The sequence below is a fragment of the Ursus arctos genome, unplaced genomic scaffold (genome assembly GCF_023065955.2).
Source record: "Ursus arctos isolate Adak ecotype North America unplaced genomic scaffold, UrsArc2.0 scaffold_11, whole genome shotgun sequence".
NCBI classification, from domain to species: Eukaryota; Metazoa; Chordata; class Mammalia; order Carnivora; family Ursidae; genus Ursus; species Ursus arctos.
The window spans coordinates 8,638,146-8,662,392 of record NW_026622775.1 but is presented as its reverse complement, the minus strand read 5'-3'; the positions used below and the strand labels follow the sequence as shown (position 1 = coordinate 8,662,392).

At 37.2% G+C, this 24,247-nt stretch overlaps 1 protein-coding gene across 15 annotated transcripts in view; it reads left to right on the top strand.

The window, feature by feature from the left end:
* Positions 1-24,247, top strand: part of CAMK2D (calcium/calmodulin dependent protein kinase II delta) — a 313,065-nt gene that overhangs the window by 226,615 nt on the left and 62,203 nt on the right. For 12 of the 15 annotated variants that reach the window (XM_048212367.2, XM_026499219.4, XM_048212366.2 and 9 more), the window contains exons 6-8: positions 1,925-1,997; positions 12,691-12,793; positions 19,752-19,835. In XM_048212367.2, the coding sequence (XP_048068324.1) occupies positions 1,925-1,997; positions 12,691-12,793; positions 19,752-19,835 (260 nt within the window). Of the gene's footprint in view, positions 1-1,924; positions 1,998-2,939; positions 3,013-12,690; positions 12,794-19,751; positions 19,836-24,247 lie in introns of all 15 variants that reach the window. The other 3 variants (XM_026499226.4, XM_048212371.2, XM_044384289.3) reach the window with 1 other exon arrangement.

Sequence of the window (24,247 nt, the reverse complement as noted above, 5' to 3'; positions counted from 1 at the left end):
TGCCAGTTTATGACATTCCGAGAATGGTATCTGTACATGACTACACTCTAATTTTTTAGTGGAATTTTTACTGCCAAATAGACATTTCCGTGTCATTTATACTATTATGAGTGAATCATCACTTGCTCAGTTCACCCCAGATCTCGTGTTAGGGCCCTGAAAAGGGGCTTCAGAACAGCCTTGCTAGTAGCTATTTGCCCACTTGCCCAGAGAGAGTAATAATTTTAATCAAGCTAGTTAACAAGTTAGGGAATTACATTTATTTTGCTTTTTAAAGTTATGTTAAACAGGTCATTGTGTTTGAAAAGTATTATTTGAAATAAAAATAGAAACTGTTTTCACTATTGAAGAAACCTATAGATACCAGGGGAGACCGTATAGGTTGGATCATTTTATATGCATGTTTATATTAGGTTTTGGAATTCACTAGAAGTAAATATTTTTTAGGGTAGGTCCCACACAAAATGAAGGAGAAGGAACATTCTCTTCCCAAGTATATACATAAAGAAAAGTCTTTCCCTCCTGGTCCTCAAGAACTGAAGAACTGAAACCATTCTCACTAGTAAAAAATGATGAAGATCATTTAATATGAATTATTGTATACTTTATTTTACATTATTCATTAAGTCTAATGATTTATATCTGTGGTTTGAGAAGAGAAAGTGAAATATATAAAGTAGTACAAAGCGAAGGAAAAAGAAGTCATAGTATTTAAAAAATAATCACGAACACTCAAATAAGCTATATTGTCAAAAAGCAACCAATGTTTAGCTCTATTAGTGGGACTCTTTATGGAGTTGGAGCTGGAAAATCATAACCTTGATCACTTTTTTACATTCACATTGTAAGAAATCGGATGGTGATTACCTTTATAATTCAAGAATTTACTTTGGAGTAATATTATTTTGTACATTAAATGATTGAAATGTCCTTATTAAAGTGTTTGTTAATGAACGTAGCTCAGTACGTAACATGCATTTGAGTCGCACAAATGTAAATTTGTACAAAACGTGTCAGTGTGATCTATATTATTTTATGTCAGATGACAGCTCATGGGACCTTACAGGTGCCAATCAATGATTTATCCCTCTAATTTAATTAGCTGTCTGTTTGACATCAGGAGCTTTTAATAAGAATAGTATTGTGCTTTTTGACATAGTAATAAGGAAAGTTTTCCTTCACTGAGGTGTATGGAATCTAACAATTACCAGTGTTCCAGGGGATTTTAAAATTCTTTTTTTTTTTTTTTTTTTTTTTGTAAGTTCCTAACCCTTCTCCAGAGTATGCCTATCCTGAAGAGGGGTTTATTTTATGTCATGGGTTTACTTGAAATTCTCCCTCTGTTACTGGAGACATGCATTAGTTTTCCTCTTAGTATATTCTACAAGAAGCACCACTTCTAAGTCAAAATGATAAATGTGTCCCTCCATTTTTTTTAACCCTTGTTTCACCTGCCACTTCATCTGTGTTTACCCTCTTGTTTCAACACCTATGTTTAATTGTGACCTCAGATTTTAAACAGTTTAGATGTGTATGAGAAATACCCATAAATTTTACATTGCTGAAGAATTTTCCCAGAACATTATGGGAATATTTATAAATTTTTCTCCTTGAATATGGAAATTTTGACTTCTGTATACAAGTGATTTAATTTGTACATTTGCAATGAAAAAAAAAACACAGCTCAAATTGTTTTGTCTGAACATGTCACAAACTCTATGTTGGATGTCATTTTTGTTAGAACCAGAATTAGCTTTATTCAACATTATTATATTCCAGTGTAAAGCTAAAAAAATACGTTGTGAAAAAATATAATTTTTGTTTGTTTGTTTGTTTCATTTTAACTTTCATTTTATTTTGTATTCAATGTGATTATGTACCTTTAAAATGTTCTCCCTTCCATTCTGCCCTTGTATCTTTACAGTCATTGTATACAGCAGATTCTAGAAAGTGTAAATCATTGTCACCTAAATGGCATAGTTCACAGGGACCTGAAGGTCAGTATATGGAGTCCATAAATCTGAATCAAAGGAGGTTTTTTTTTGGTTTTATTTCTGGGGAAAGGGCAGAGGGTGGGTATTTAAAATGGTTCCCTTGCCTTTCCCAATTTTCCCCTAAAATGACTACATGATGAAATGATAATGCATGATGCCTCTTTCAGTTTGCTCATCTACAGGCTAAATATACATCATAGCAAAAAGGGAAGGACAACATTAAGAACACAACCTGTCAAGTTTCCAAGCAGTAAACTACCAGAGGCGGTTTGGGGGCAGGCTTTCCTGAAATGTCCAGCATTTGCCTGGAGATAAACTTGGCCTGTGATGTATGTCCGCCTGTAGATTTAAACACCACTTCTGTTCTGAGACCATGGGTTGCTGTAGCAAAACAACTGGTTACACATTGCTCCATTTGAGTCTGATGAACCCTCAGGCAAGAGATAATAATTGCCAGCTAAATTAAAGCACAAGAAGTTAATGATTTATCAAAAATTCATTACGTATCCTAATTTAACCTTAATGATGTCTTGACTGCTGAAGTGACAGCTTTGGAATGATACTAGAAAAGTGGGAGGGAATGGGGAAACAGTTTTTTTATGTGGGGTGGAGGTGGACCACAACAGCTATAAACATTTTATTTGCATTCCAGTTCTTTTCCTATAAGAATTTATAACTAGGAAACGAGCTACTGAATTAAATATTTTTAAGATGGTTTTTTTTTCTAGATCAAGTGGATCCACGTTTTCGCTCACATCTGGCACGATACTGATTGCTCTGAGGTAGTAGTCACTCTACTTGAGCAATATGTTTACATTACTGAAGATGGTAAAACACAACCCCAGTTGTCTGCTGGTTTTGCACTTTAACCCAGTCTCTCTGAGGGTATACAGACAGTGAGTGTAAGCTTGGAACTAACACACGCCCCCTGGTGTTTGCATGCAGTCATTGCATTCAGCAGATCCTGGAGGCTGTGCTACACTGCCATCAGATGGGCGTAGTCCATCGGGACCTGAAGGTGAGTAATGCCGTTGGAGAAGATAAACCACCACACAATTCCTAATGACTGTTCAGCTGCAATTATGCCTGTAAAGGCAAAAATATGAGCAAGAAAGTTGTGTGGACCCATTCCAACACATTACGAAAACACTTTCCGTCACCGCAGTCTCTTATTTCATCTCCTCTCATCCACACTTGAGATTCACATTAATCCCATTTCATCCAGAGGAATAATGTCCTACAATTAACAGTAAATAGGCTGCTATATTTCCTCCCTCCTAAGAATATAGCATTTAATGGGACTTTGCGTAGGACTGACGATCTCTTCTTCCTTCTAAACCTGTTCTATGGACATTGATCAAACATATTATTTTAGAGTCATACTGTGTATACCTAATATTATGTAAATAGTTACGAAAATTATGAAGAGAATAAAGTTATTAAATAGGTTTTTGGCGTTAAAGAACCTCCATTTGGGGCTCTGAAGTCTTTCCCTTAACAGTAGTCCCAGGAATTCAGAGGACATTGAAGCTTCCTGGTTCTTTGTTGATTTACATTCCTAGGTAGCAAGATACTAGTGCCTTTTAAAACAGAGAGGAAAAAAGTAAAACAAATTTTATTATAAGATAATATTTATATAACATATGTATGTACTAATACTTTTAAGACTCCACTTAGTTTCTGATACCATCGAGGATGAAAAATGTTTAGATCATTTAGAAATTAAATAGTTCAGAAGGAGACTACTCTTTCATTCATTTTCTGTCCCCTTCTTTCAGCAGTCTAGTTTCAGTCATGGAATTTCAGAGATATAGTGAAGGCCTAGAAATTTAAATGAAACAACTGGGTGGGCAAAATAACAAATGTAAGTACTATATAGTTGTCACTCTTTGTTTCAAGCCTCATCCATATACAGGCATTAGTACAAAGGTGCCACAAAGGTGGCAATGTCTTTGTATGTGTTCGGTGGAAAGACCTGGGCTGGTTTCTCATGTGCAGACTTCTCTGATTATGATAAATCTGTAGTTTGCATTTGTTTAATATGCTCTAGAAGAGTATATCTCTAAGGATCCACAACAAGTTATTTGAAGATGTGGTTTAAAAGCAAACCATTGCCTTAGGTTTTTGGAATTTTCCTTTGATTTCAGTTTGAGTCTTAGAGCTTTAAATGTCAAAAGCAAAGGCATGGTTAATGGCTTTTTTTTTTTTTTTTTTTTTGAGAGCCAAGATAGGACTATGTGCATCTGCTAACACTTTACCAAATGTACCCCTCAGGATTAAGGAAAAACAATATGTTCCTTTAAAAATTCATATCTTTGGCAATCACCTCAAGAATTCCTTACCAGCCATGTAGAAAGAGAGCCCCTTTTTGTTCTCAGAACTCATGGTACTACTTTCCTTTTTAAGTGAATATATATGGGCATACACATTTATTTATGTTATTTTATTACATACTCTAAGAAATTTATCATTTGAGATATTTTACTCCATGTTATATAAGTATACTCTAAAAACCAAGGATGAAAAATGTGAATTCTCTTACATGACCTTTAAAATATATCTTGTGGGGTCATGATATTAGACTTCTGAAAGTGTTCAAACTCAGCTGAGCTCTTCAAAGACTGGAACTTTAATCAGAAAATGGCAGTGGGCCTAGGATGTGGGCTGAGAAGAAAATCTATTTTCTGACATATGAGCTAAATTGACTAATTAAAAACTCAGGCAGGTGACTTTTAGGGAGGCTAACAACCAAAAGAAATAACCTGCTGAATCATCCATCAGATTTCTTTCAAGGGATTAAAGTGTTTTGTTCTCCATTCTGATTCTGATTTTAGGAGAGGATAGGGGTGAGCTTTGCATAGAGATTGTTACAGTTTTTGTAATTCTCTTGGTTTCTGTCAAATTGCTGACTGGAACAGACTTCAGTTGAGTCTAGTTTTCGGTGCATGTTTCAGTAGGCCATTTCATAACATACTAAGAGAGTATATTAGAGGCATTTGACACACACCCTGAGTGTGCCAAATCCCTGGCTTTGTTTTATATCTTTTATACCCACATGTATACTTTATCTGATAAGTATACTGCTTACAGTAGCATATTTGCCAGTATATAAAATGAAAAGGATTGGTAAAATTTCTTATTACCAAGCTTTAAACAAAAATTTGCCCTTATTATTCTTAAGTCATATATTTTGTTTCCATATCCTGATTCATATGTTAATTCATATATGATACAGATGTTTGATGCACAGTTTAATTTGTCCATATCACTGAGAGAAAACCACAGGAAGTGTTATGTTCTTCATTATTAAAGGCACCTATAAGCATACGAGTGCTGTACATTTTGTTTGTCAGCCTCTTCTAGAACAATAGCTGTATTACTGTACTGTACCTACGTATAATAAATACTGTATTACTCCACAGTACCTAATATAGGACTTTATACCTAGTAAATACTTGTGGCATATGCTTTCAATTTTGGAATGAATGAAAGTCAATCAAAAGCACATTTATAATATAAAAGGCATCGCTGAATAAAATAGGTTTTGTGTATGTTAATTAATATTGAATAAAGAGGATAAGTATCACTCTTTGATACAGTGACAGCATTAAGATCATTATTTGAATAACTGCCACTCTTGAGAGCTTAGTAGACATAATAGTAGTAGACAGTGGAATCCACCAGATGGAAAATTAGAAGAACCTAGAGACAAGGTTGAGGCACAGCAGACAGTTGGAGGATGTCCCAGAAACAAGCAGTAGGAGAAGGCTCCATGTGGTGGCATGTTAGCATAAAGGAAGCGCATCAGTCACAACCAGGCAGTACCCAGTGGGTACACAGACCTTCGTCGAAGGTGAGTCCAGTGTCCGATCCAAACAGTATTAAGGAGTATCTAGCAGTGGTGACATACTGATAGTACTATAGTTCAGGAATATGACTCTCGTCTTTGAGAGGATTTGGATCAAGGCTGGACGTTAGTAATAAAAATGCTAATAGCTACCATTTATCAGGCAGTTACCATGTACCCTGTACTGTGTTATCATATGAATCTTTCAACAGCTTTATGAGGAAGGCACTTTGATCTTGCCCATGTTGCATAAGGAGAGATTTAGCAACCATGAGTGAAAGAACTTATTCATGGTTGCTCAGCTAGTAAGTTCTGATTTGTGCCCAAGCATTTTGGTTCCAGAGTCTGCATACTTAATTGCTACCACTTCTCAGTTCGTTAGTTGGATAAATCAAAAACTTTATAAAGGCCAAAAAAAATAGGTCAAACAATGATGAGAAAGTAATTTTGCCAGCAACATTGAGAATTGGGAAATAGTTCTAAGTTTAGTGAATCCAATGATTAAAATAATCCTGCTTATGGATCTTCCAGAGCTGTACAAAATCTGCATTATTAGGAATAAGAGAATAAGCTTAAGTTATGTTTAAGATACAGTATGGAGTTGGGGGGGTGCAACATAATTTGTTAATAGATGTCCAAAAAAACCATTTCTTATTTAGGAAATCAGTAAAGTGGCATTGGTCACAGCCTTTGGAAAATGAGACGTAGAGAAGAATGAAATGTATTTGCCACATTTGATTTAGGCCACATCAAGACAATCAGTCTGCAGTGCCTAAAAATAGATTGTTTATGAAGAGTAGATTACTGTAACTTAGTGTTGAGGGTTTGTGAGCTGATAATTGAAAACTCAGGTATAAAAAGAGAGGAACAAACATTCATCAAATATTTCTTAAGCACTTATTGAGGCTCTATCAGAGCTGTGGGCATAAATTACAGAGCAAAATAAGAGCAAACCTGTGTGGCTAGAACCTGCTGGCCACCGAATTAAAGATCATTTTAAAAATATGTATCAATGCTGTCCCTCCCAGAAGAAAGGAAATATGTCAGACGCAAACTGAATCCAGAAAAATATTAGGTTAAAACGAGGTGGCAGTAACGAGTGACAACTCTTGAGGTCACAAGAAATAGAGGGATATCAAATCAGATGTATTCTCTCATGTAACAGCCCGAAGAATACAGTTTCTGTGAATCAGGGAACAGAAGTAAGTCAAAGGAGACAGTTTTATAGCTCTGCTTGATCATAGGTTTCACACAAAATAGTAAGATTTCTTCAGTTCAAGGTACATCAGAAATGGTTACCAGACTGCTTCACGAACAGCACCTGTATAGAAGGCTTCATACATAAAACAGTCTTTGAGCAATACATGAACACCTGTGATTTGCCTCGGCAGAGAATGCTGTTTTTCTTTTCTTTTCTTTTCTTTTTCTGTAGCCTACCTCCTGAAAAACGATGTTATTTAATGGAAAAAATCATTAGATCAATGGAAGGATATGAGAGAGAGGGAGGAAAAGAGGAAAGGGAGGGAAGGGGCAAAGAGAGAAAATAGATTTTTTTTTTAAAGATTTTATTTATTTATTTGACAGAGAGAGAGACAGCCAGCGAGAGAGGGAACACAAGCAGGGGGAGTGGGAGAGGAAGAGGCAGGCTCCCAGCAGAGGAGCCTGATGTGGGGCTCGATCCCAGAATGCAGGGATCATGCCCTGAGCTGAAGACAGACACTTAACAACTCAGCCACCCAGGCACCCTGAGAGAAAATAGATTTTAATGAAGATAATAGTTTTGGAGATTGGAGGGGATTTTACATTTAAATTCAATATAGGAATAAAATTAAAGACCAGAAAAGAAAGAAATTAATTTTCTGGGGGAATATGACATGCATTCAGTAAATCCTCTTTAGTAGTAGATCTATCAAATTGTGAATCTACATTTTGAATAATTATAAACTTGCAATTGTTCCACTTTTCTCAGAGCAAACTCAGATAAAAGTTTAAAGAACTTATCATTTGTGTATAAAGTATGTCTAGGTGTCTTAGACACAAACTATGTAAGTGATCAATTCCATAATTCATTGGTCATCCTTGTGTTTCTTTATTGAACCTGACAACTGTGTGTCAGGCCATGGAGACACAGTAGGTAATTGGCACAGCCCCACTGCGATTGCATTCTGCTCTGCTGCTTTCAGAGAAGTATTTGCTAATAGTGTAGAAGTATGTGCTGTTGGTAAGTGCTGATCGTATGTGCTGATCATGTAGAAGGAAACAAGAAAACAGGAATGGAAAACAGATGGTCCTTATGAACTTGCTCATGTGTGCATGGTGATAGAAATAGTACTTCCTAATCACAGACTTACAGCACAGTGCGTCCGCTGAGAACTCCCTGTGCTAAGTACATAAATTCAAGCATCCATTCCATATAAAAATAAAAGCAAAAGTCACTTGTACCATGTGCACAAAAGAACTTCTGCCATGTGCATGAGTGAGCTTGATCTTCAAGCTTTTCAGTTCATGCACTTTCGCTCAGTTTATCTCTAGGAGCTTTGTTCACACCTTCTTTGGGAAAGGAAAAGTGACTGAAAACACACCAAAGCACAGAATGCTTAACTTCATGTTGAAATAGTTCATACTCTCCAGTAGAAGGAAATCTAAAAAGTCCATTTCCATTCTTAACTTTTATCTAAAGAAATGTAAGAAATAATATAGAGTGCTAAAACTAATAACTGGCTGCTTTATGATTTTCATAAACAACGAAGCTATAAAAATAAAACACACCTGATTTCACTACACATAAAAATTCCTAATGTTTGAGTTTTGTTGGCTAGACACCCACATACGTGCACAGATAAATCTGTGCCGTGACTGATGTTGAGGATGATTGTCACCTTTGCCCTCTCAGTTCCTTAATGAAGATCACACTAATTTAGAAATTCTCATGATGTATTTGTGAGATTTTCGAGAAGTGAGATTGAAACTATGGCTCATATTTCATAAGTTTTCCCTCTTGTTTTATTTGGATATGGGTAGTAAATATTTTTGAGTGCTTCAGATTCTTTTGCAACAGTCTACTGCATGGACTATCTTTTGCAAATGACCCACTTTTATACCATCAGAGGAATTTCCTCAGTATCACATCTTTAAAAGAAAAAATCAGGAAATCTGGCTTCAAATCCTCCATCTTTTTTGGATCTCCCTACCTTATTTAGAGACTGAGGGCTTTCAGTTGTTTTATCTCCCAAGTCAGTCCCAGTCCTAAAAGTGATTCCAGCAACCTGCCTAGGTACTTTGAGATACTTGAACAGATTCAAGAAAATCTCAAATCACAATGAAAGAAGTTGCCATTGCATCCATATGGAAGCACAGAACAAAACTTGCCAACAGTTGCTGCTCATTGCAGCTGATATGCTATAAATGGTTGTTGACACTAAGACCAGATGTCATGGAAAATCCTGCATCATTAGGAAGCAATTGGGTGGGGAAGGAACCTGTGTGTGAGAACGTCAGTAGAATCTATTTAAAAACCAACCTAAAAAGTGATTGCATTATAGGAATTTAGAGATAATCTCAATATATAAAGATTAGCATAACAGATTGCATTAAATTTAGGAATATAGACATCCCCCAAGTTATGAACATTCATTGCAAATATTCAGTGTCCTGCACATTGACATGGCCAGCTGCACTGGAGTGTAATAGCTAATCACTAATGTGTATATTATTCCTTACAGAGGACAGAGCTCTTGTGATAAAAGCCAGTGAGATTTTATAATCTCATGTATACCGTTATGAGAAATATGTTTATAATGTTCATTTGAGAGATGAAAGAACTAATTAGCTCCAAGTCTGTGAGTTACCCATGTTTACACAGTTAATAACAATCAGTCTCAGGACGTAAACCTAGCTCTTCATCTTTTTTCTAGATCATCATATTGCCCATTTCTCTCATGGTCAGCTATACACTGGAAGACCTGTGTTTCTGATTTCACCTTTTCAATTGCTTTAGAAAATCGAAATAGTTGAATAGTAGCAGATAATGGTGGTGATCCTTTTAAGGAAGCAGCCACTAATTAGCTGAAAGACTCTACCATTTCAGCTTTTGTGAAATACAATCACAAATTATCTTCTTTTCTGTAGATGTTCAGAATTGGAACTAACCTACTTGCCAATGAACTTTTGTAGTACAACACATATTTAAGTTGGATGCTACATAAATGGTAGAACATGATAACAGGATTATTCAAATTTTGTATATATTCCAAAGAGTTGCATATAAGTCAAATTTGTGTGTTATTTCTAATATTTCATTGAAGCTGACCATTAGAAACAATCTTGTGATGAAATATCTTATAAGGAAAATAATCCTTTAGTAAAGTCAGCAAGCATCCTAATTTTTCAATTTGCATTCTATAAGTCTGTATTTTAGGTTTGCTTAAAAGATATGTACAAACACGAAGTCATTTTCGTTCTATTAATTTTTAAATCTACACAATAACCCTGAAAGAGCCCTGCCTTTTCCTGTACATAACTGCAGCTGAACAGTCTTCACGGGTATAAGGTAAAACACTGGTCCAGACGGATTATTTCCCTGGATGACTCACAAGGCCCTATAGACAGGTCTTCTAGGTCATCTCGAGATGTGAATGTTTGCCCCAGTCAGAGGCCATGTATGATAAAGCTCTAAGGTGTTCCATTTCTTCTGAATTGGCAGATACTTGGTATTTAAGGGCATAATGCACACAGCACTGCCCAGAACCTTTTTTGATCTAGTGATAAGAATAAAAGCACATTAAATATTTTAAAAGTTTATTTACTGATGGCACTGGCATTTGCTCAACAAACTTCAGTACCACTTGATTGAAAGACCTAAAATGATTGTGATTTCTAAAGTAATTGGAACTCTTTCCTTGAATGAGTCTGTGGTTGACAAATTAGGACAGATGTGTATTAGCAGAGATCTCTGACATCTCAGTGCTTTTGAATGTGAAGATTGCAAAGAATTAAACTATTGCTTACAGTTTGATGCGGTTTTTCCAAGTCATTTATTTAATAAATTAATCGCTGGAAATCACTTTGTGGTTAAATTAGAAAATGCATGAATGTAGTAGGCCATAAATTTTAGTTGTGAAAATAAAATGTCAAATACTAATAATATAATATGGTTAGGTACTGTACTCCATTAATAGACAACCAGAGTTCCAAGTAATTTTGGATGTTAGGTTTTTACTAAAGGTTATTTCAGCATGGAGATCTTTCATATTCTTGAGACATCTTCATCCTAGTGTCCAAATTAAATGATCATGTATTTAGCGTTGAGGTAATTTAAAAAGCCCTAGCAGCCCTAAGAAATTACAAAGTTTTCCTTACAGTTACCTATTGTCATAATAGTGTTGAATCTGATGGCAGTGAACAGCAATAGCCTGAAGAAGTCTGGTACTTGATTAAAACTTACTTGACTCTCTTATTTCTTATAGATTTAACCTAATTTTTTCAAGTTCTGGTTATGAGTCTTTGCTAATTTGCATGGCTGGCTTAATTAATAAATTCAATATTGGTTTAGGCTGTGTTTATACAAGGTCAAAACAACCAACAGAATTGCCTAATTCAATAAGAAAAAAGTAGCCATTTCATGAAAAAAAAAAATATTGAATTAGTTTACCAACACATAAACAGAACCAATTTGAATGACTTGAATATTTAGATTTCCAGACAATTGTTTTGGCACTTGTACACTCCCTTGTTTCCCAACTTCTTTCAGTCCGAGGCACACCTCTAAATTTGCTGGGTTTTAGCCCAAGGTAAGACGATGTTGAACTACTCTCCCGAATGTATATGTACCAATGCAGCTGTATGTTCATCCAGATACCTGGGGATGGTAGACTTCACTGTGCGTATTAATCAGCCTCCTTTACCTGACCATCTTCTCCCTTCATTTCCTACAATCCACAAAGGTGGTCCGGGAAATTCAAGACTTTGCCCTCATGCCTGTTTTCAAAGTTCCAGTGTGTCTCGATGCCCTGGTTGGGAAACAGTGGTATAAACACAGCCTTATTCCAAGACCGAGTTATCAGTCCTTGAATAATAATAAATATCCAAGAAAATGAAAATGTATATTTCTTATAGTATTCCAAGATGTGAGAACAAATATTTAAGGAATGCTTTGAATCACACTTGGTAGTCATATAAATTATGTTTTAAAAAGCTGGCTTATAAGGGAAAAAAAAGCTAACTATAACATTTGGCAAATAGTGTACTCTTTCTGCCTTTAAGAATAAACAGATTCTTAAAGACAGCAATTTAATACGTAATTCAGAATAAGACTCCAAAATTTGTACAGAAATTGTTTGGAAACATTGAGGAATCAAAATGACTACATTTGGGTCCAAACTCTTGAAGTCAACTAGGATTTAATTTGCACAGTTTCATTTGCCAAATGTCTGTAGATTGGTCCAACTCTTGTTATCATTTTGCCAAGTTTCCTTCTGCTGAAAATGTCTGTGCTCTATTAGGCTTCTAAGTCAATGTCCATGGCCAAGTCTGGACCTCAGCAGCCCTTGGAAGCATGTGAGCAGGTCAAGACAGGTGCTTCCGTTCATTTGATCTCTCCCCAAGTGTATTCTCTCTTCTGCCCAATATCTCTCTAGTACATTTACGCATCTGTCTGAGGCCTGCACACATGATAATTTTTAATCATTTTTCTAACCATATTTTCCCTGGGATTTAGGAATGACAGTCTCCGGGAGAGAGGACAGTGCATGACTTTTTTTTCCCCCCTAATCTTACAAAATGTTGTTAGTTTTGAATAGTCACTTAAAATAGGTTCTCACTTCAGTCTCTTTTTTTTCTTTCTAAATAAAGCCTGAGAATTTGCTTTTAGCTAGCAAATCCAAGGGAGCAGCTGTGAAACTGGCAGACTTTGGCTTAGCCATAGAAGTTCAAGGAGACCAGCAGGCGTGGTTTGGTGAGTTGGGCCTCTCTCTACTTCATGCTGCGTGTTCTCTTCTGTCTCATCATAACCCATTTCCCAGCCAGAATAAGACAGAAATGGTCCTTCTAACAACAGCCGGATGAAACTGAAGACATTTGATCTTTATAAGCATTTAATTTTACTGACAGTAAAAGATATATAATCTAGAAATAAGAGAAAATATTAATAGGAGAGCAGTAACATGTCGACTTTTTCCTAAAAGATGAGTGAGAAAATGGATCCTGTACTAAGAATTAATAGGGATTGTTAAATCCCTATTGTTAAAAGGACTTTTTATTTGAGAGAAAATTGAGCGTTTACGTAGAACCTTACTTGATACCAAAAACTGCTGTGTAAATAGCAGGGACTCAGGAAATGCAGAATATTTCCACATAGTTTGTAGTTAACAAATTAAAGTTTAAAAATATTATAGCATATATTTGTGTGAGTTCATCTTAATTATCTTCTACTTCTTCACACTGCCAGTTTCTGCTCTAAAATTCTGATAATTTTGAAATTTCTTTTTGATGAAATGTCTGTCACTTTACAATTAAGAAAGAAATTAACTCCCAGTTTAAATTAGAGCATTTCTAACCGGGCTTGTGTATTGTTTCAGTATTTATCCTGTTGCATTATTTTATTCACTGTTTCTTTTTTTATGCCTCTGTTTTTGCCATTTCCCAGTACTGGCCCATTTTTTTTCATGTAATCTCCCAAAATATAAGCTCTCCCCAAACCTCTTCTTTTCTGACTTTCAATGTATTGAGGTTAGATCATTTTTAAAATGCCCTTTGCTTCTAATTGCTTTTCCTCTGAACAACATCAGCAAACAGAAAGAGCACTCAAAAAGTGTTTAATTCTTTCATTTTATATGTTAAGACTTTCTGTGTTTTCCTAAATGTAAGGTGCGCACAGAGCCGCCAGGGTTCGCCCTTGTCTCTGGTCTGTCCCAGCTAGTAGATGGGAGTGGGGGGTGCGGCAGCCTTCTCCTCTACAGGCAGCTTAATTTAGGACCTCACTTTCTGCTTCCTGCCCTGTTTCAGGAGTACCTGTTAGCCTTGTCCATGATTCCTCCTAAGCGTAATACCACCATTCACATTGTCTCCTCACCCACCAAATGAATTTAGTGTCTCCAAACTTGGCATTTGGTTTTGCGTATTTTGACATATGAATAAGCTTGTTCCTCTTAAAGGAACAAAGTGAAAGAAGGTAGGACCTAGCAGTGTAAATTGGAGATTCAGAGGCATCTCTGTATCCTGGGTAAGGGCACAGTTGACACAGATAAAGAATATATGATAACTTGGAGTTGAGGTCCAACAGAAAGTAGGGGGGCTATCACAGAGATGGACAGAATGATTAATGGAGATGCTTCAATTAAGCAGGAGGTCCTGCGCCTCAAGATACTGACACGTCTGTATCAGTAACTGTTTACCATGTAGTGTGGGAAGTGTGGGAGCATCTTAACAGAGTCATGCGTGAAGGTGCTCCGGAGCACAAGAGAAGTATGAAATTCTGCCTCCGGGGAAAGTTTCGGTGACTGGGGTAGTGCTTCCGCTTTCCTAATGGGTGAGTGAGAACTCGTTCACTAACATGCAAGGAGTTGAAGGCTGGACAGAGGGGATCAGCACATGCAAAATCTCAGAGGCATGAAACTGTTGTTTCTATTTACGGAACAGCAAGAAGTTTGATACAGCTAAAGCATAAAGTATACTGGGATGAGTGGTAGTTAATTAGGTGGGAAAGGATTTTATGTGCTTTTGAAGGATTTGGCTTTTATCCTAGAAGTTTCAAGAATCCTGTGAAAAATTTTAAGTAGGGAAGGACATAATTGGGTTTATGTTACATAATGATGTTGTGGGTAACAATACAGAGGGCGGCTTACGAATACTTCGAAGGCAGGGGATGAGTTAGGCTAATACAGTAGTTCAAATTATGCATGATGACAGCTTGAACTAAGGAATATGCAAGAGCAAGCAAATTCCCGATAGCATGCAGAACAGACAGTGACTCTGAACTCTAAGGAAGTCTGTTTGGAGGAAATCAAAGCCCCAGAGGTTGGACTCTAGTCCCATCTAGTCCCATCTGCTTCACAAGACTCAGGGTATGAAGCAGGACACCAAAATAGGGGCTTAGGTTAGAGATGTAATTGTCAGAACTAGGTAGAAGGTGATGATCGGATAGCAGGAACAAGACAAGCCTTATTATCAGACCCAAGGCTGTAAATTAACATCAGCAACTTGGCTTGGTGCATAAAAGAGTGATCTAATTGAGCACCTTAAATCTCCCTTATTTTCGAGCTCGGTGTTTTATCTTCTGTGCTTGATCACAAGGTGCTTGAGGGCAGGATTGTGTGTAGCAGAAGAAAGTCTGCTTTTTGAATTAGAATACCCAAGCTTATATCCTGGGTCTGATTCTTAATAGTTGTATGATATTGGGCAAGTCACTTTAACCCTGTGAGGTCCATGTCCTCTTTGTAAGCAGTGATAATAAACACTTCATTGCAGAGCTGTTATGAGTCCATAGGAATATGCCTGGGCTATGAAAGATTTTGAATAAGTTTTCAAAATCATCTTGGCATGAAACACAATGCCACAGTTCTTTGCCTGCTCAGTGAAAGTAGTTGAGCAAATCAATGAGTGAAAAAACAAATACCAAGTTAGTGAAAGCAGTAGCATCCAAATAAAAGTACACAAATTTCAAATTGTGATCATTTATTTCTAAAAGTGATCTGATTCCAGAGAAAGAATGACAGATTGGGAATAAAATCCCCATTTCTTCTTCAGTATGGTACTATAACAGTTACTTTCTTGCTAGGATACCTATTAGAATAATGACTTGTAAGAGGGGCATTTTAAGTGCTAAGAAAATTCCGCATTTCAAAAAATGTAGAAAAAAACATAGTTTATAAGCTTAAGAGAATGTACAAGTTTTTTTCTTTTTCTTTTCTTCTTTAGCTTATTTTCAGCTTACTCTATGCCAGTGAATCCTCCTGGTAACCTACCTGAGGAAAAGGAGGCATGTGATGGACGATAAATCTTTTGGGTGTACTCCCAGACATGTCATAGATTTTAAAGTACAAGCATGTTTTAGTATGAAGGACTTCATTTGATATTTATTCATATCTACCATCATAGTCTCATGTATTTGATTTTTTTTTAATTTACGTTAAAGTTAGTTAACATGTAGTGTATTATTAGTTTCGGGGGAGAGGTTAGTGATACATCATTTGCATGTAACACCCAGTGCTCATTGCATCAAGTGCCCTCCTTAATGCCCATCACCCTCGACTGATTAATTTTGTCTTTTAAATGTACTATCAGTGATAGAGAGGGGAGCCTTTTTATTTTAATAAAATAAGTTATTTTAGTTTTAAGACAAGAGCAGAACTCTTTCTTCATTATATGTAATGCCAGAATTTCAGGCTTTTGCTCAATTTTATTGTAATAAATATAAGAGGTCTTCAAACAAGAAAAATAAAACTACATGAGGCTTATAGGAGCTGTTTATTGTTTTTTTCTTACTTTTAAGTCTAAATGTTTCTTTTCTCATAATTTCTTCTGTCTTCCTAGCCCTGATCTGTTTGATTACTAGCCAAAAATGCCAGAAGTGACAGCCTGTGTCACTACACTTATTAAGATGGCTAGAAAATTTACCAAAGAGAAATATCCAAATATAGCCCATTTCTCCTGGGGGATTGGAAGTGGTGTTTGCAGTGTATTTCTAGTTCTTTGTTGCTGCTTGGAAAAAAGCGTAACTACCACCATCTTCCTTCATGGAATAATTGTTTTGCTTAATTGCTATAATGTCTCTTTTTTAAAATATTGAGGGTTTGTTTTTTTTTTAATGCAGTGGATACATTCTCAGCAGTAAGTAATTGTGTTTTGGTTTTGGTCTGCTCTGATGTTCCTACTGGCTTTTCAGAGTGAGAAACACATACTGTCTAAAGAAGGCAAGCTCTCATTAATTTCCCTGCTAATAGCATATGTCATGATAAATGAGATTCTTTATGTTCGGTTTCCTGCTGAAGAAGGCTTTATCTGTCTTACCCTCAGTATTTTTTTATTCATGAGAACACGTTGCACAGTACACATGGAGTTCCTTAACGTTTATACATTTGGAGTATGCTTCAGTACTCTTAGGGGTAAGGGCCCCACTGACTGCTCAAATGATAATTATATTAAATAAGAATGAATGTGATGGTACTCTCTTAGCATTTTAGTCTCCAGAAAAGGTTTGTAATAATCTACATTTAAAATTATCTTTTCATTTCTTAATCACATAGTGATTTCTTTATGTTTTCTACCTAGATGAAATATCATTAGCATTCCCTCCTCTAGGAAATGTATTCTAAGATATTTGAGACCTATATTAAGGTTTACTAATTCTAGATAGGAGGTTATAGATTGTATATAAAAGGGTGGTCAAAATTTAGAGTAAGGACGGACCACTGAGAATTGTAGTTAGCTAAGGAGATCTCTAAATGGAAATAATTTAGAGCCCACTCTCTGTTAGAGAAAAGGTAGAGATGGAAATTTGAGGTTACAAGCAACAGAAAAAGTAACATCAAGTGCAAGAATGAGAAGTCTGTTTTCAAGAGACCTTAAAAAGATTAATCAGGTCAAATGCTCAGGAGTAGAAAGAAATCATGTTGGATGAGTGAAGGGGAACTGGGAGATAAAGGGTCTTAAAGTGTAGGCTAGGACCATGGTCTTTAATCTGGAGTTTGGCATTGGTTTCCGTTGGGCTCCTTTGTCTGTGTGTGAACTTGGGAGGAGTTGGAAAGGGGCCATTGGAATGAGAGCAGGTGTGGCATCCCAGTAGCTCTTTAGAACTCTTATGCCCATCCCTACCTTGGAATTAGCTGACTTCACATCACTCCTTGATGTAATCCTCAAACTTTAGGTAAGGGAACCAACCATGATTACTCAGGAATTCTTCCACCTCACAACTGTCAAGTAAATGCTTCTTTTAAGTAAAGTTTGAGAATAGAGGTAGATCCACTATGGTCCATGCGAAGCTTAAACTACAATACAGGCATCTTTTCTTGGAGTCCCTTCTCAGTGTCCACTCCATCTTCCTCTACAACAAAGGAAAGGAAAAGTGATAAAGGGGCGGAGGAGTTAAAATCCACAATCCTTCGCCTCACTTTCCAAGGTAATTTTGTTCAGAGGAATAACTGTGCTATTCCATATATATGTATGTGTGGTTTTGTATATACACACACACACACACACACACACACACACACACACGTATACACATACATACACGCACACATACATACACATATATACACACACATACACACATATATACATACATACATACTTGTTTTCATACCTTTTTGCACATTGTTGTACTTAATAAGTTTGAAAATGGGAAGAAAAAGCTCCTTTCTTGGGCACTTGGAATCCCAGTAAATATTTAATGAGCTTCTTCATTGATTTGTGGCCAGAGGAATTCCTGATACATATCCTTTTAAAAAGAAATGTTTCCAGTTTTCATATGTGCCTTTAAATAAAACTTCCAAATAGTTAGTTTGAGTCTTTTTTTAAAGGTAGCTATTTTTATTTGAAAGCTATTATTTTCAGAAATAAGAAAAATGTCACTCTAGGTTCTAGCTCTAAATTGATTGTTATTTAAGCATACCTTCTTGGAGTTTATACTGTTTTATACAATAACGAAGCTTTATTTTGCCATCTAGTTTCTCTTACCACATCTCTCTTAAAATTCTAGTTGATACTTGTTCAATAGTGATTCATCCAAATGTTCCTGAGTCTTCTCTTTAGTTGACAGTTATAAGTACACATTGACTATTTATTAGTACACAGCGATCTCTTTGATATATTTAGGGCTTATTTCTTCTGGTGAATTCTTCAATCACTCTCAGCCCCATTCCCACCCCACAGCCTACCTTACTTTCAAAAATGTTTACTTAAGATCTATGTTTCTGTCCTTTTGTTTTATAGGTGAATGCTTCTCATAATAAAATGATGTTGGTATCTATCTATCATATCTTGCAAGGTTCTAATCCTATCTTCAAATTTCTCCCTATTTCTTTTCAGGTATAGGGGAGGAAAGACTTTTTCTCTCCCCTCTTAGGTCTGTGTCTGGGGCCTCTGAGTCAACTGACAAAAGACTGATGAACAGGAGAAGAGCATACAATTTTTTTGATGTTACTATTTTAACTTTTACAGACACACAGAGGCCTTTCTAGAAAATAAGAGAAGACCTAAAGAAAGGCCAGACCAAGGGACTTCTATCCCATTTTAACAAAGAGTGATAAATTGTGGAGATTTGACAAGACAAAGGAAAAAGGGGTTTCAGCTTGGGGCATTAAATTGTGGGGAAATAATGAGGAAACATATAGGAAAACTGATGGAAGATCAGGGTTATTTTAATGAGGTTGGTTTGTATAGATCCGTCTTGGCACCAGCTCCCATGCCAGGAATGTTCTCCTCTTCCTGGTGCAGGGAGAGCACCTTTTTCACAAGAAATTTACGCCCTACTTTTAGAAAGGAGATGAAAGAGCCTGTCATACATCTGCCGATTCTCAGGTGCCTTCAGCTAAAAATAATCCGTATGCCACAGTGGCGTATTTTGGGGAGGTGTGTTCTGATCCCCTTCACAGGTTTAATTTCAAATCCTGCATAAGTAAGTGAGAGTAAGAACTGATAACCAAATAGACTTAAGTATGCATGCTGACTATATAACACAATAGAACAGCCTTCATATCTGGGGAAAAAATGCATTTTTTTTCTAATAAGCTACAAAGCAGATTAGTGTTGCTCCTGCTATGGAGACAAACTAGTATACGTTATTTTAGTTCTTCTTTTATTTTGACAAATAAATCTTCAGATTAAAAAGTCCCAAAAGTGTTTTTTCCTTAGTTTCCGGTTTCACGTTGGTTTTGTCAAGTCAACTCTGACTCATTAACGTCCATTTTCCCTAGGTTTTGCTGGCACACCCGGATATCTTTCTCCAGAAGTTTTACGTAAAGATCCTTATGGAAAGCCGGTGGATATGTGGGCATGCGGTAAGGAATCATATTTCCATGTAAAGTTTGCAGTACACCAATATAATTAAAAATAGTATTTTTCCAATTTGAAGTTCATGTTCTCTTGTGACCCACTTAGAGTAGTGGTCTCAAACTTCGGCCGACAGCAGGCCATGTGGAGGGCCGGTTAAAGCACAGATGACTCCTTCTGACTCAGTAGGTCTCAGGCAGGAACATCTGTGGTTTTCACAAGTTTCCAGGCAATGCTAGTGCTTCCGGTGCGAGGAGGCACGTTGAGCACCCCAGTGGCGGCCGTGCATTTATGCTGCTGTCCTCCCGCCTCATTCAAGCAGCCCTTACCACAAATGCCATGTTTGCACGATGTTTGGCAGGAATTAAGACAGAAAAAATGGATCTTGTAAAAGAATGAAACTGCTCTGTCCTATGGACTGAACTCTGATTTAGGCCTTTAGCAACCAGCTCCAATCAAATGAGTATCCTGTGCAGGCTCACAGACGTACAATGTGGAGGTGAAGAAGCCAACTCGGAGATGCTGGAGATCGGGTTCGTAGGTGCAAAGCAAAGATTTGAATGCAGGTGTTGTGACTCCAGATACAGTGCTCCTCCCAAAACTGCTTTCCTGTAAAACAGGAAAATAGTACCTTTATAGGATTGTATGGGGGTCAAACGAAGATATTTTACAGTTTCTAAAGAAATTTAAAATGCAAAACCCAAGCACTGTCTTTCTCCTGCCTACCTGAGAAGATCTTCTAAGCATGAACTGAACTCTATGCCTTTGGGTTAGGGCATTGTCACAGAATGTCCTTGTTCAAATCTAAATGGTAATGGCAAACAACTCACATATTTCCCTTGCTACAGATCAGCTCTCATCACAGATCTGTCTTCGCTGATGAATTTAGAAAGCAGCAAAGAGTGTGCTGAGAGGCAGGCGGACACAGTGGGGTTTTATGGAGGATACAGTTGAGGGGAGTCTAGCTGGAGTGCTGCACTCAGACCGTGAACACCAGCGGGTTAGTGTGGAAGAGACCGGTTAGTAGCTGAGGGAGGGTACTCAAGAGGCTTTCTTTGCTGCCTTCCTCAGAAGGTCACCTCTGGCCTCCTCCCACCTCCCTTTTTCTTCATCCCTTCTTCTTTTCCTCTTTGTCCTCCTCCCTCCCACCAGCTTCACAGGCAGGAGGCAGTACGTGCAGAGGTTGAGAGCCCTCACCCAGCTCTCCAGTGCTCTCACTGTGACTGACACAAATTTTAAGTAGTCCCGGTATCTCTGCTTCCTTGTATGAAATGGAAAGTAAGAAAGTATTTCTTTATAAATGAAGTTTCTAGATAACTGATATGTAGCCATGTGAGAGATACACTGACACATTTTATTAGATGACCCAGCATTGCTGTTTTGATCATCAGTTGAATATTAGAACTTCATCTGGTTACCTGAATCTCTCTTTGCTTTCTTTGTTCTCCTTTAAATTCTTCTCTTGCATACCTTTGATTCTGCCGAAGATGTTATCGTGGACCAGTTTCACAGCTCCTGAATCGTATTTCATTCATTCAAATACTCTAAATAAATCATGTATTTAGATGCATTAAAAACATGTTTTCATAATATATCATTTTAAATTCATCAGCAAAGACAGATCTGTGATGAGAGCTGATCTGTAGTAAGGGAAATATGTGAGTTATTTTATTGGTGCTGAAGAATATTAGATTATTTAAAAGAAACCCTAAAAACTGGTATTTTGTATTAGGATTTCTTCTGTGGAGCAGAATCAGGGATGAAACATACATACGTACGTGTATATAGATAGATAGATGTCCAGCCCCTACATGGGCCCTCTAGTTTACTGGGTCTGAGTTGAGTACAGGCAGCTGCACTTTTAATAACTATGACGTATCATCAGAGTTTAGACTCACTGTCTTAGACTCACTAAACACACTATGCTCGATTTTAATATTACTTTGGTAAATTTGAGTATACTGACTTTTGGGTTTTTTGTTTGAGTGCATTATTTGTATAGCTAACATTTTAAAATAATGTTATGTTCTGTAACAATAGGATTTCACATCTATAAAATGTGAGGTAACTTACAGGGTAGAAGCTCTAACTCTCTTGGCTCGAAGAGGGAAAAAAGGCAAAGCGTGTGTCCCTCCTTATCGTCGAAGCTATGTAACGTTCTTAAGAACTGTAAGTGAATAGTAGCTAGATAGTACAAGTATACCAGCAGACGTATATGCACACACGTGCAGATCTCATAATGACTCTAGAAACTTAGAGCCCTGGGGCATCTCACAGATTTCAGCCTCAGTTTTGCCATGGGCAGAGGCACCTTTCACTTTGCTCAGTTCTTGTTGTTGTTGTTGTTGTTCTTCTTCTTCTTCTTCTTCTTCTTTTTCCTCTTCCTCTTCCTCCTCTTCCTCCTCCTCCTCTTCTTCTTCTTCTTCCTCTTCCTCCTCTTCCTCCTCCTCCTCCTCTTCTTCTTCTTTTTCTTCCTCTTCTTCTTCCTCCTCCTCCTCCTCCTCCTCTTCTTCTTCTTCTTCTTCTTCTTCTTCTTCTTCTTCTTCTTCTCCTTCTCCTTCTTCTTCTTCTTCCTGACCCTCCTTCCTCCTCCCTCTTCCTCCTCCTCCTCCTCTTTCCTTCTACTTCCTCCTCCTTCTCCCTCCTCCTCTTTCTTCCTCCTTCCTTTCTTCTTCTTCTTCTTCTTCAGATTTTATTTATTTAGTTCAGAGAGAGAGAGAGCAGGGGGAGAGGGAGAGGGAGAATCTCAAGCAGACTCTACACTGAGCCTGATGTGGGGCTCAGTCTCACAACCCTGAGGTCATGACCTGAACCAAAACCAAGAGTCGGATGCTTGAACTGACAACCACCTAGATGCCCCTCACTTTGCTCAGGTCTGCCCTTACCTTTGCTTTCTTCCCACAGTTTTCTACAAACAGCCAAAGCCCTTTGTGACAAGCTATGCTCCATTTAGAGCATATATTTCCTAACAGTTCTCATTTTTCTTAGAGATTGTGACTTTTTAAAAATTGTGTGCCTTGAAATGCATTTGCGATCACATAGGTAACTATGGAAATGTCTTAATATATTCCAATATCACATATGGGGGGAGATGATCCCCCTTCCGTGAACATCATAATAGACTCCTCTGCCTTTTGTTACATTCCTGGATCACGGCAGTGGGTTTGGAATATTGTTTTACCATTTTATTATATTTTCACTTCACTCAGGTGACATGAAAGTAACATTAAATTTCTTTATTTCTAAGATAATCCACCCTTTCTCATCCCCATTGTTAGAACCACCAGCTTAATGTACACATTATTCAGTTGCTTTTAGGTTATGGTATATCTTGAGAGAAACTCTTTTCTAGGCATCCATCAGCACTAGCTCTTGCCTACTGAATACTTCTTTTCAAGGCTAGACGCTGGGTAGTGTGGTAGGAAATGACACTGCCCAGATAACAAAAGGAATGCAGAATAAGACATTTAGCAGAACGGCAGCTAATCTTCTGTGAATTAAGCCGTGAGTACTCACTACAGCAGGTTTTCATTTTAGCAGTTGACATAGAGCAGAGTGAAGCACACTATTGGTATAATGGCTAAACAAGTCTGTACATTATTTTTATTAGAAATATGCGAATACCAGTACCTAAGAAATTTCAACTTTTTTTTTTAAGATTTTACTTATTTATTTGAGATAGAGAGAGTGTGTGTGTGCATGAGAGAGTGTGGGGGCAGTGGGGAGGGGAGAGAGAGAGAGCAGACTCCCCCCTGAGCAGGGAGCCTGATGTGGGACTTGATCCCAGGACCCTGAGATCATGACCTGAGCTGAAGGCAGCCACTTAACCCAGTGAGCCACTCAGGCACCCCAGAAATTTCAAATACTTACCACCATTACCTTGCTTTTGAGACCTCACACAGAATGTAATCTGACCTATACTCAGTCTTCGAAAGCAACTAGTCCATTACTGGAAAGCAAATAATAGACATTCATGAAGCAAGAACATACCTGTGTGTTGTACCATTAACAACAGTAAATTGATTTTGATGGCTTTCTTGCATATTATAGCTGTTTCCATAATTCCCCAGTGGAATGATGAAATGTTGTTTATAGATGTCACCGAATCACTGGATTTTAACAAAACTTGCTTCTACATCTCGGTTCAAAAAATAATAAATGTTAGCCCATATAAACATAGCCAGCACATACACGTACACACACCCTTGTCTTAACTACGTCTCTATCTGAATTAGATATCACTCAGAACAATTATGAGTGATAATAAATTAGTGACTGTCATAGCATGATCATGACTTTTGATGAACCTTTAGAATATTTATGGAATATATTTCTTCTTTTCTTGCATGGCCACTATAGGTTCAGCATTGGTGGGATTACTTGATCTCAGAGCATATATTTGCTAACAGTTCCCTTTCTC